At 37.3% G+C, this 14028-nt stretch overlaps 1 protein-coding gene across 1 annotated transcript in view; it reads left to right on the top strand.

Moving 5' to 3' along the window:
* The window catches only part of b4galt5 (UDP-Gal:betaGlcNAc beta 1,4- galactosyltransferase, polypeptide 5), a 35851-nt gene extending 22930 nt beyond the window's left edge, over positions 1–12921 (top strand). Inside the window, exons 2-9 of the mRNA XM_081386061.1 lie at positions 3555–3662; positions 5201–5314; positions 6928–7055; positions 8110–8226; positions 8490–8677; positions 8771–8893; positions 11174–11275; positions 11967–12921. Of these exons, the coding sequence (XP_081242187.1) occupies positions 3555–3662; positions 5201–5314; positions 6928–7055; positions 8110–8226; positions 8490–8677; positions 8771–8893; positions 11174–11275; positions 11967–12114 (1028 nt within the window). The 3' untranslated portion in view covers positions 12115–12921. The remainder of the gene's footprint in view (positions 1–3554; positions 3663–5200; positions 5315–6927; positions 7056–8109; positions 8227–8489; positions 8678–8770; positions 8894–11173; positions 11276–11966) is intronic.
* Positions 12922–14028: the final 1107 nt, after the last annotated feature.

Raw genomic sequence — 14028 nt, 5'->3', positions numbered from 1 at the left:
CGCCTTCGTTTAAAAAACTGAAAACAAAACTATTAAAATCTTGTGATTTGATTTAATATTGACTCATTTGGATAAATATTAGGTACACAAGATAAGCATTAATTTTTCTCAAGAAAAAAAAAAACTCACCTAATGCTGTAAACATACAGAGAGCTCTATCAGCTGCTAGTATTATTTAAGGTAAAAAATAACTCAAATTAAATATAATGCGGTTTTTTTTTTATTATACTAACAACTTTAGTAAAAGTAAAATAAAATTTGTTAAGTAAAAATATAATAAATTCGTATAGTACACATATTTAGCGAAATAGCCAACTAACGTGCTATAGCCTAGCCTGGCAAGCCAGACCTACATCAAGATGTTGGGTCTGGAAACTCACCATAGTCACGGCTCAATCCGAGGGGCGGGATAAACGGCTGTCTTTCAAATTCCCTCTGCACGCAATAGGACAGCGCTTCAACCAACCAGAGCGTTTCCCCAACAGCGGAGCTTAGTTGATAGATTCAACTTTTGCCATATCTGGCCGGCAAAACGACGAACACATCTTCCTTTTTTTAAGAATGACTTAAGTGCCGTTCTTTGCTCTTTTCTCAAAGAAAAACTTAACTCCAAGTCCTCCAGAGTCGCGGCCAAAGCCGATTCGAAAGACCGTTGTTCTCCATCAGCAGCCGCCATTCTTTGTTTTCAAGTAGCAGCAGCCAGGTAACCGTCGCAACTCTGTCGTGTATGTTAAGCCCGCCCCCGCCTACTCTATACACAACGTGATTGGCCTGACCCAATCTGGGTTTTTGCAGCGAGAAGGTTTATTGAGAGTGTCTAGACTACCCTGGCTGCGAAATACATTTTGCTGCCGCTAGGGTGCGTCTAGATTTCTAGGCTAGCTATAGCCCCTATTATGGTCATTAAATGGCTTTCCTGAGGTAAATGTTATGTGACATAATTGTTCTCCAGCTGTTTTTATTGACCCCTTTCCGCGGATGAAAAACACTGATTGATCAATATCATGTATGAGGAATATACATTTCGGTAAGTTGTAGGCCTACTGTGTCTTTCAACAGTGTTCGTGTTTTTTTTTTACTATTAGCTAGTAGAGATGATCGGGTCACGTGCCTCTAGGGATCTGTCACGTAACATTTAGGCTACAAGCGCCAAACGGTATTTATTGTTTGAATTTCATAATAAAATTGACAGAATCTGAGAGCTGAGATTTTTTTATATCATAAGTAACCTGCTCTGTCTAGTCTGTCGGTCTCCGTGTCCTCTTTGTTTTTGCAATTTTTCTGTGCATGAGAAAATGGATGTGTGGCGGGAAAGCGTGTGAAGAGCGTCAATCGCGTGAGTCTCGCGGTGAATGTGTGAGTGTTGGCAGCTCTGCCACAGCCTCTTGTTGCATTATTGATGAATACCCTAAGGTACTTTTAATACCATAATTCCTGATGGTTTGAGGATACATCCAATGTATGCTGTAAAAACTGTTTTCACAAAGTTGTAAATAAAAGATTTAAGTCTTTCACGTGCGTGCGTGTCCGAGTGTGAGTGTGTTTGAACAGAATGTTTTAGATTTACATGGACAAAGCTGTTGTAGCATGTATGTAAAAAATATCATTTAAAAAAAAATATATATATTGTTTACTGCAAATAAACTGAAATTAATTTACTGTGTTTATGTCCAGTGTATTTAAATCTCAGATTTTGGAAGCTAAGTAAAATAAAATAAAAAAGCCCAAGCAAAAAATAAATAAAAAGCATTCAATGAGTTGAGTCCTTATTCATTGCAGTAATATAACCACATACTGTCCCGCTGACTCTTCCAGAGCTTCTGCACGAGATCTCAGGGCTGTGGCTGTGTTCAGTGTTTCAGGGAGGGACTGCAGTTGTAAATGTAGAGATACACACACTTACTCAGAGTGTGAGCATGAAGATGTGTTCAGGGTTATCTGAGGGACACTCATATCTGCACATAAAGAGCGATTGTTTTCTGCTTTATCTGTGCGGCCTTGTGACTGCACAGGACACACACACACACACACACACACATACAAACTCGCGAAGGACGGAGTCCAGCATTAAATGATGGCACACCACATTTTATCTTGCTGATACAAAAATCAAACATTAATGCCGGAAAATAAGGTTTGAATGGATGAAAGAGTTGAACGTGTGAAATAGCGCTCACAGCAACACCGCCTGTGGGTTTCTCACCCAACAACACCACTATGCAAATAGATTTGCTAAAGGTGTTGCACTTTGCATACACTATGTGTACATTATTTGATATATTTACACTATTGTAAAAAAAAAAACCCACATATTTGTTGGCTCTTTGTTTAAGCCAATGATGCAAGAAGGTCCAGCACTTTTGCTGTGTTCCAGAAACTTGCATTCGCTCCTTTCTCGCCTGCTGAAAAGACCAACGCAGAACGGCATGCTGGGATTTTCAGCGGGTTAACACCACGCAGTCGCCATTGAGTGATGTGGACTGGGCAGTGAGGGATATAATGGGGGGGGGGGGGGTGAAGAAACACCTGCAATATTTCTTAATCAGTTGAATGGTTTTAATTAAATTAAATTAATAATAGCACCGTGTCACCCTCATGTCATTCATGTGACACATGTATTTTTCTTTTCTTTTTTTCATGACAGTGAAAATTAATGATGATGAGGCTCAAGCTTGAAAAATGAAAAAAAAAAAAAAAAAAAAAATAAGCATACTATAAAAGTAGTCCATAGCTTGTGTGCTTCGTCCTGAAAGCATGTGACTGCTGTGAGCGAGACTGAAACTTCAGCAGATATTCACTATACTCTTCTCCTCGGCCAAAATTCAATATGTGCATACTTAAGTAGTGTATGGGAAGAATTTTAATGTATAATGAATAACTTTTCCTATCACATGGCTTGAGAACACTTGAACACTTTACAATATAGACTGTATCGAAGCAGCTTTACAGTGATAATAGGAAATTACAGTAACAGAGATTGTTTTGGCTTTATAGCAGCTCTATAATAAAGTTATTGTCCAGCTAAAGTTAGTTTTGATCGATTCACTTCCGTTGCGAAGATCATTAGTTATTAACTTAGAGCCGGCTTACAGAAAGCATTTAATGTGTCCTGGCCATTCATTTGCACGACGACAGCGTTTGGTGGCTCCAGAACGCAGACTTTGAAACAGGTTCCAAGACGCCCGTTAAAAACGTTATCATCTCCGTGACATTTCATTAAATATTCCTTTAAGTAGGAAATGTTCTTCTCTCTTGCTGTTCTTTTTGAAGATGAACTCGTGTTTATGGCCCAAATGTTAGAAATGTCTCACAGCAGCTGTAGACTGATGGCCATAATCATAATAATGAGTAATAACTCATATAATAATAATAATATAATAACTATATAATAAACTATATAATATATAAACTATATAATAACTAATAAATATAATCTCTCTCTCTCTCTCTCTCTCTCTCTCTCTCTCTCTCTCTCTCTCTCTCTCTCTCTCTCTCTCTCTCTCTCTCTCTCTCTCTCTCTCTCTCTCTCTCTCTCTCTCTCTCTCTCTCATTAGTTAATGAATACCTGTTCATGGCTCAGGCCCGGGGAATCCAGATCAGGAACATGGGAGCTCAGGTGATTGAGCAGATGGTCCGCAGTGCCTACAACGTCAACAGCACAGGTACAAACACTCCTGATGTGTTCTCACCAGAGCACACCACTGGCACCAGCTATGGCATATCCTCACCAGATAAACGCGTTATGAGATCCTTCTGAGACCCACCAAAAAAAAATAACACTTCATAATACTGTTCCTTCATTAATGAATAACTGCACAGGAGCAAATGAGTAACACAGTGTTAACATTCTAGTAACTACAATTAACTAATAAGAAACTCTGATTAATGAATTAGTTAGTAATAGCGCTCAGTCTATGTGGAAGTTCACCATTAGCTAATCAATAACTACTATTTTTCATACCTCACTGAAGACTAAGAACTACTATATACAGATTCATTATTAATATTAATAATGCAACATGTATAATATAAGGTAATTGTAACTCATTAATAATGACTCAAGTCTAACTACATCTTTCTAAAGGAACTAGTTATTTGGATCAGTATCTAATGTGAAAATCATGGGATTTTCCAGTAATGACTAAAGTGTTTCCAAATCCATCAGAAGGAATTAATATTCAAGATCTTACAAAAATATCAAAAGCGTACAATGACTTCAGTCAATATTATCATGTTTTTCACTTTATAATACTGACCTAAATTATTAGTAGTTCCTTTAGAAGGTTACCTTTTATTATAAATTCTGCATTATTCATGTTAATTATGAACCTGTATATAGTAGTTCTGGTAACACTTTATTTTACAGTGTCCTTGTTACATATGTTACATGTACTTACCATAATAATAACAACAGTAAATTAAGCATAATTGCATGCAACTAACCCTCAACTGAATCCTAATCCTACCATAACCCTATAGTAAGTACATGTGGTTCATTAATATTACTCAGTACTTAAATATATAATTACACTGTAACAATGACACCTCAAAATAAAGTGTAACCGTAGTTCTTAGTCTTCAGTGAAGTATGAAAAAAATAGTAGTTATTGATTAGCTAATGGTGAACTTCCACATAGACCGAGCACTGTTACTCACTAATTCATTAATCAGAGTTTCTTGTTAGTTAATAGTAGTTACTAGAATGTTAACACTGTGTTACTCATTTGTTCCCGTGTAGTTATTCATTAATGAAGGAACAGTATTATAAAACGTTACCAAAAAAGTTTTTCAATCCCATGCTCTGTAGAGAGAGGCTTGCTTTAGCCAATCATATGTTTCATTCATAAAACAGGGCAGCTTTTTAGCCAGTGTACCCGTACTTAACAAAGTACTTTGCGACATTGATTTGATGAAATTGTTTAATGAGATGCATGTAAAAGATGTTTTTGAATGTAAGATGATCTTTAGGACTCCACCTCCACCTCCCAGAAAGCTTTCCATGTCTCACTATTTAAAACCCCTGATTCGACGTCTCAGAGGCTCAGCGTGTTGAATAGGGAGACATGTAAAACATTGTGGGATGTGGATCCCGACTCGAGGGCTGGAGTTGAGAAACACTGCGTCAGGATACGCCAGGCTTTAAGGAAGACAGTGCTGGAGATGTACATGTGCATGACTGTTTGATTCTCTCATTTTCTAGACTACACGTATGAGTATAACTTCAACGAGACAGAAGATCCCTCCACTCCTTTCCTCCCGCTGGGCTTTACGTACAAGCCGGATCACGTCTGCCCGGAGAAACTGCCCTCCATGAGTAAGTGCACAGACTTACAGACAGCTAGTTTACTAACAGCTTTACAAAACAGCTTTTTCGTGTTAAAAAAAACTACTGTCAGGATTCACTGAAGACGCGCAGTGAAAAGTTAGCGCTGAAAAGACTTGGACAGGGGAGAGATGTACAGACGTCTTCTCCTTGACAGATTCAATCGGTGAGATTTTTGAGTCAAGTCATCTTCATTTAGTGCTTTTAACTAAATTAATTGTTTCAAAGCAGCTTTACAGTGATAATAGGAAATTACAGTAACAGAGATTGTTTTGGCTTTACAGCAACTCTAGAATAAAGTTAATGTTCAGCTAAAGTTAGTTTTGATCGATTCACCCAAACAATCTCTGTTACCTTAAATGATACGCTTATCTCTGTAAAGCTGCTTTGAAACAATCTACATGGTTAAAAGCGCTATATAAATGAAGATGACTTGACTTCCATTTCAAAGATCATTAGTTAGGGACCACTAACATGACACCGTTTTAAGAGAAAACGTTTAATGCGTTCTGGCCGTTCATTTGCACGACGACAGTGTTTGGTGGCTCCAGAACGTGGTGCAAGTTTTGAAACATTTTGAAAAACGTTATCATTTCCGTGTAAAATTCTAAACCATGAATCCGTGAAAACGGTGACGGTGTGCACATGCATATTATGTGTTCAGTCTATAGTTATACGCGTTTGAATGTCTTTCTTTACAAATTGACATCGCCAAATTACTTACATAATACAGAATTTAAGTCGTTTCTGCGGATCCATGCGAACTGGAGCCAGTTTGATAACGATTAAGTCAATTATTCCGCTTATACTTCAGTTACCACACATCAAGACATTGTTCAGATGATGTATTTCAAGACGTTTGTCAGGTTTCTGTCCTTGAAACGCTCTTGTGTGTGGGACTAATTTATTAGTCATTAAATCATTTCAGAGTTAGAATTATTTCAGAACAGAGACTTGAGCCACTAATGCTAGCATACTAATGCAGTTATTAATGGAGTTATGAGAGAGAGAGAGAGAGAGAGAGAGAGAGAGAGAGAGAGAGAGAGATTAAGCGTGTGTGAGTTACCTCAGTATGAGTCTCTTAACTGTGTTCAGCACCAGTGTCTTCTAATAGCTCCTAATCTGCACCTCGCTAGTGAGAAACGTCATGTAGCTTTAAGTTGCTAAACTATTTTACTGATAAAATCGCCAGAGCAGCGCTGGCATCACACAAGTGTGTGTGTGTGTTTGAGTGGGCGAGAGAGTGTGAGAAAGTGATATGTGCTTTTCCATAGTAACTAATACATCAATAATACATAATAAAATGTAATTTTGTGGCACAAAACAATAATTAAGACCTGCTGGAACTACTTTAGCCGTGTGTTTCCCTGAAAATAATTGCACAAATTAGGACATTCATCAACCAATCAGAATCAAGCATTCAACAGCCCCCGTGTAGTATAATGTGCAATAATAACCTAAACTGACATCCAGTATGGCTGTCATGGCTACCAAATAACAAGGTTTTGAAACAGAGCTTGTGCGTGTTCCTGGTGTCATCAGCTAGGCTACATAAGTGCTTATAAGATCAGCAGTGATGAGTGTTCTCTCCTCCTGTCTGCCAGAGGGCCGGCTGAAGGTGAACATGAGTGAGATCTCTCTGTCTGAAGTGGAGAAACTTCTGGATCTGGCAGATCCGAGTCTTTCTCTCGGAGGCCACTGGAAACCTCACGACTGTCTCCCACGCTGGAAGGTTAGTGAAAACACCTCTCTGGTGCCTACTTTCTCTTTCCTTCTTCAGAAGTGTTGTGGTTAGAGATATAGATCTCAACCAGTGAGAGAAAAGGTTGTTGCATGAAAAGCTCTGTTGCGAGATGCTCGCTTCTCTTCATCTGGTTAAAACCACACTAGTGTTCAAAAGAGTGTTCATTTGGGTTTGAGTGATTCATTTGCAAACAGCAATTGTTGCCTAGTTCATTTAAAATGCTTTATGCGAGAAGTACAAGGATGTTTTTTTATTTAATTTCATTGACATGCTTCAATATAATAATATACATATATATCCCAGGTTTCACAGACAAGGTTTAAGCTAGTCCCAGACTAAAATACATGTTTGAGCTGTTTTAACTGAAAGCAACTTGCACTGATGTTTTGTCTCAAGATGCACACCAGTTATGTTTTTTAAAGGCACGTTTATAAAAGCTACTTAAGTGTCCTAATCCTAGGCCTAATCCTGACTTAATCTAAACCCTGTCTGTGAAACCAGGCCATATTATAATACATAACAAATAAAATAAAAAGAAATATCAATTTAAAACTAAAATTAAGAATGCAAAATGGGAAATTCAACACTGAGTGATGAAGCGGTTTTAGTCAGTGAATCAGAGTAATAAAGCAATTCATTGAATTGGACAAAAATAACTGCAGGATTTCATGGAAACGAATCAAACTCTCATCAGTATTTTTTGTATTTGTGATTTTTCAATCAGATACTAGATTGGGACAGTCTTTAGAAGACACCAAATAAATATCAAATATATCTTAAATATTCAGTATATATGCCTAACATGCACACACATACACACACACACACACACACACACACACACACACACACACACACACACACTCCTGACAACAGTGACCCTAAATACGTCTTATATATTTGAATGTGTACTGCAACATCACACTGCTGAGCTGTGGGAATCTTTGACGCTGCACGTTGAACACACGGGTAATTCAAGTGCTTTTTCTGAATTGATATTTCCTCATTTTTGCTGTTGTTTTTCCTATTTCACATGTTTTAGGTGGCCATCCTGGTTCCTTTCCGAAATCGCTTTGAGCACCTTCCGATACTTTTCCGCCATCTGATCCCAGCGCTGCAGAGACAGAGACTGCAGTTCGGCTTCTACGTCATTGAACAGGTGAGAGAGTAACACAGTAAATCTCACCGGCTGAGATCTTTAGAGTCCTCGTTAGCTTTTATAAACACACACATAAAGTTTGGACTGACACACCATTTCTAAAAACGGTTTTACAAATGATTTACACAAATTCATTCTGCTAATATGTGCTACTGCAAGATTGCCACTGTCATGGGCAGCACTAAAGCAGTCCAGTTTCATTGTCAAATAGTCATTTTACAATAGTGCTAAGAGTAAAGGTGTGTGTGCGTGTGTGTGTACAGGCCGGAAACGAACCGTTCAATCGTGCCATGCTGTTTAATGTCGGGTTCAAAGAGGCCATGAAGGACTTGAACTGGGATTGCGTGATATTCCACGATGTTGACCACATTCTGGAGAACGACCGCAACTACTATGGCTGTGGTGACATGCCAAGACACTTTGCGGTCAAACTCAACAAGTACTCTTACATGTAAGTTTCCACAATACACTGTTTTCCTCACATGCGATTTTGAAGTGTGTGAATCATTCGTCTCTGAACAAACGCCTCCTGGAACATGTACAGGCTTCCCTATGAGGAGTTCTTTGGCGGCGTGAGCGGGATGACCACGGATCAGTTCCGGAAGATAAACGGCTTTCCCAACGCTTTCTGGGGCTGGGGAGGGGAAGACGACGACCTTTGGCACAGGTACGAGCTCGAAACGCCTCAGAGCAAATAATAGGTTTTACAACACTGTGATCTCATAACTTTCCCAAAGAGACACTCCCAGATTACTGTAAAAGCTGATAGTGACTATCTGGATCCCACTAAATCTATAAATGTAATTACTGATAATGGCCGTTAAAGGTGCTCCCAATAATATTTTCCTCAATTAAGATGGATTACAGATAAAAGATGATACTTTTGAATATGTCATAATCATATCTCTAACCTAATAAAACCTGTTTTATTTTACATGGAGAGGGTCACAATTTTGAGACTACTTTAAAAAAAAAAAAAAAAAAAACAATAAGTTAATTTCATCAGTATAGTGAATAGTATATTTTATGCATACTAAATATAGTATACTAGTATGAATGAACTGCTGGTATATTTGTAAGTGTCCCACATCCATACTTCTTTTTAGGACTAAATTAAAGTATACTTAAAATTTAAAGTATACAAAAGTAGACTTTGACACCTCAAGTTTACATTTAAGTTTCTCTTTTCTATTGCAACTGTTATTTATACTACAAATGCATATGTATGTATACTGTTAGTTAACTAGCTATATCCTTCTAGATCACTTATTAATATATCTGTACATTTTGAAGTATAATCTCAGTAAACATAATTTTACAGTGATACATGTTTTCTTTAAATTAACTGGTAACACTTTACAATAAGGTTCATTAGTTAATGTATTAACTAACATGAACTTACAATGTGACATTTATTACAGTATTTATTAATCTTTGTTAATGTTAGTTAATAAAAATACTGATGTTCATTGTTCATGTTAGTTCACAGCGCATTAACTAATGTTAACAAATACAACCTTTGATTTTAATAACGTATTAGTAAATGTTGAAATTACTATTAACTAAGATTAATAAATGCTGTAGAAGTATTGTTCATGTTAACTAAGGTAGTTAAATAATGTAAACTAATGAACCTTATTGTAAAGCGTTAGTAATGAACTTAACATCATATGCTTTACTTACACCATTGAAGAATAATCAATAAAATCTGCCAAACGTTTATCTGTTAGTAGCTAGTACTGTTACACTTTTCTTAAGTAGGGTACAGCCAATTTGATCTAATATTTGATGTTTTTTTTTTTTATGTTGTAGATTTAAGTAGCAAATGAGAATCGCAACAGTTTTTTCAACTATAGAAGAATATGTAAAAGTATGGTATTTGTGGTAAAAGACATAATTAACATAATAATAAATATCTGGCTGACTTTTCCATTAGTTGACATGACATGGTTAGATTCAGATGGCAAATATCATATATTAAGTTGGGTTTTATTAACCTTATAGATAATCACCATAATTATAATGAAACCATCATATTTGAAAAAATATGAAATTAATCATATCATATAATAAAATATAATTTATTGTTACTACTGTAAATCTATATTAAATTATTATGGGATCTCTTTCAATTCTTTTAGAATCTTTTAATATATATTTCCAAATTACCATATTTTTTAATGACAGTATATTTATTGCACATATTTATTCTTTTATATATCAAAATCAAGAAAAAATAGTACAAACTTTGCTAAAGTGATTATTTTGAAGAAGTATTAACTTAGAAATTATTAAAAACATTATTTTACCTAAAGTATTTGTATAATACAAATGCCCCCCTCTCCACCTCATACATTTATATGATTTTTAAACAATATGAACCACTTTTATGATTTTTAAACAATATTAACCACTTTTATGATTTATTTGCACACAAAATCTGTTGCTCCATAAATGTTCAATACAAACATATATATTTTTTCTGCAATCATACACTATGGGAGTAGTGAAAAGCACCGTTGTACCATAAATCTCGATCAAAAGATTAAGTACAAGTATGGGCCAAATATAATCTGTATTCTTATCAGTATAAACCAAGTACACTTATATAAATGTAAGTATATTTCATATAAAAAGTCGACTGAAAGTATATTCTCTCTGTAGTTTTAAAGAAGTACACTGACTGCCCAGGATAGCCAAACACTGCTCACTTTGTTTTGTCTAACCCCCGTTATGAAACATAGAATAAATTAATCTTGGCCAAATCTATTGTAACCTACATGTAAATCTATTGATTTTGCATGATGTTGCATCTATAGATTTTAGTTAATAGAGTAGTTATAGAGTATCGTAAATAGTTCATAGTAAATATTGCAAATAGACACTTGTGATGTTCTGTGCAGTGGCCTGAGACTTTGTTGACTCTAATATGTGTGTTTCTTTTCAGGGTTCAGTTCGCCGGCTACAAAGTGAGCCGTCCTCATGGAGAACTGGGCCGCTACATGTCTATACCACACCACCACCGAGGAGAGGTGCAGTTTCTGGGCAGGTACGTTGAGAACAGGCCTCTTCTTCTGAATGTCTGAAGTCTCCATTTCTTATGCCACGTCCCAAAAGACATCCTGGACGCATGTAGTTTGGTGATGTCGGACGGATTGTTGGGTTCTAGAATGTCATGATTCTCAATATTGCATTGAATTGTATTGAATGAAAAAGGCTTTTGTAAGGTTTGGCCTTATTCATGAGCAGAATAAATGTCTGTGTAAATCGTTCCTAAATCCATTCATGGGCCCTATCACACACCCGGCGCGACGCAAGTGTGTTTTGCTAGTTTCAGCCTGACGCAGTTATCATTTTCACGTCCTGCGCTACGTTGTTTAAATAGGAAATGCATTTGCGCCCATGGGCTGCTGGTCTGAGAACGAGGTGTGTGTTCTGGCGCATTGTTGACGCGTTGCTGTTTCTTTATAAGTCTTTCCACTTGCAAATTCCTCCATGTAAATAGCGAATCTGCAATGGCACGAGTGCAACTGGCTTTAAAGGGAATGGGAGATTAGACTCTGGTTGCTTTATTGCACGTTACGCCCAAAACACACCCATTCCTCATTAAGAGAATAGGGACAACCCTTTTAGACCATGCTGACTATTGTTCCCGTCGTTAAATAGGGCCCCATATGTCAAGTGTCAGTTTTCGACAGGTTGCTGAAGACTTATGCACGTTATCTCCTTTTGCTTTTCAGATACAAGTTGCTTCGTAGATCCAAGGAAAGACAGAGTCTGGATGGCCTCAATAACTTGAATTACTCCCCTCTAGTGTCCCGGAGGAGTCTTTACACAAATGTGTCAGTGACGCTCAGCCGAGACCTGGCGCCCATCGCTGACTACTGACATCACACACGGGACGGCAGGAGAGACGCATGCCACATGCCACACCACTTTATCGATTTTAGTTATTTTTTTACGAAAGGGGGTGATTCCACAGATCCTCATGTCTTTTCTTTTATCATTTACCTAATTTTTTTTTTTTTTGGTGTTAATTTCACCAAATTTGAGCTTTTAAAATTTCAAATTTTAAAATTTCCTTTGTCACTCATCCACTGTCTGTCTATCATGTAAATTGATCTGTTCTGGAATCGAAAACCCCAACTGCTGGTTTCCCCTCGTCGGACTGATCAGATTCGGTGCGATGTGTCTTCTAATCAGGCTTCTCCGGGGGGGGGGAGTCACATGTTTACAGCAGGAACGAGAAAAGTTATCGATGGCAGTTATGCTAAACCACTTCAGAATAGCCATTGCAGGGTTTGGGGACTATGCCCCTTTCTCTGCCAGAAACAAACACAGCTGGTTCTGTGTTAGAATATCAAACTAATAAATGCAACAAAAAAAAAAAAAAAAAAAAAAAAAAAAAACATTTATTAAATGTAGAATAAGCAAGCATGCACTGATACTCACAGTAGATGCTACTAACATCACACGTTCGTGTGGAGACGAACACCTCGCATAGTCCTTTTAGCTGTACAATATAAACAAGCTTATTTACCGGCAAACGCATACAACACAGATTTTTCTTGACATCAAGAAAATGATCGAATGACATCAGATTTTTCGTGACCTCATGAAATGGCTTGACTTAGCACAGTTTTCTTTCATGTGTTGATGTATGTTCCACTAAAACAGGAAGATGGGCGAATCAAATGCCTTAAAAAAATAAAAATAAATAGCCAGCAGCTTTTAGTGTATCTCACAGCTGTGAATCTCAGATGGTATTAGAGAGAGGGACATTTGATTAAACACAAAAATGGGCATGCCCATAAGCGCAAGATTAGTCATCAATAGTTTTGCCATTTTTAATGCATTTATCATAAGTGAATGTTCTCAACTCTCAGGAGTACACCAGCATATCAGAGCCAATAGACATGGACTAAAAGCCACACAATGGGATCATCAACAAACCCAAGCCGTATACAAACCACCGCAATGCCAGCAGAACGCGCTTTCGTCTGAACGATCAGGTACTTTCGATAATGTGTGTCATGGGAGGTAGAAAAGGACCAGCTGACTCGATAGTTTCAAAATTTGTCAAGCTGTATTTATGTGGGTCTGCAGGCCATTGAAAATAGTTGGATTGTCTGACGAACAAACATTTTGTGGTTTGTGCTTCCAGAGGGGTTTTCCCTTTAGTTCCTGCTTGCATTGTGCAGATATTTTAAGAGTTTTTCCCACACACTGCCCTTCACAAACACATTGACATGCTTTGCATTTAGAGAAATCTGCTGCTGCCTACGTGCTGCGCGTGTGTACTCACCTCATATTGAAACAAGGGGTGTGTCTGTGTGTGTGTGAGGGGATACAACTCTGTTCCGCTATTAAGTTTTACAAGAGCCAACAATTGACATTGTTTAATTCTGAGTGTTATTAACGGTTAATCTCTTGAGCTAAACTTGGACAAACATTTGGCTGAACAACAAACTTTATTAGGCCAAACACTCTCACTTAGGGCCTCCTTCATGAAACACCAGAATGATGAAGTCATTAATGAAACAATTTTTGCACAAGTTTTCATATTTATCCGTCAGGTTGCTTTCAATAAGGAATTTGTGTGCAAACCGTTCAGATATATGATGCCGTTCATGAGAGCAGACTCAAGCTCTGCTTTATCATTCATAAAAACGTTCTTCCACAATTTGTCACATTGAACTTAATGCAAATGACATTCTGCACATAAATGTGTTTCGTACGATTCTGAAACATGATGTTCGCGTCAATCATTTATGAATCATGAGCGAGGCCCTTTGCTTTCAT

The sequence above is a fragment of the Scardinius erythrophthalmus genome, assembly GCF_964197995.2.
Source record: "Scardinius erythrophthalmus genome assembly, chromosome: 15".
NCBI lineage: Eukaryota > Metazoa > Chordata > Actinopteri > Cypriniformes > Leuciscidae > Scardinius > Scardinius erythrophthalmus.
Note: the sequence above shows the minus strand (reverse complement) of the source record. Positions and strands in the feature narration are given on the sequence as shown.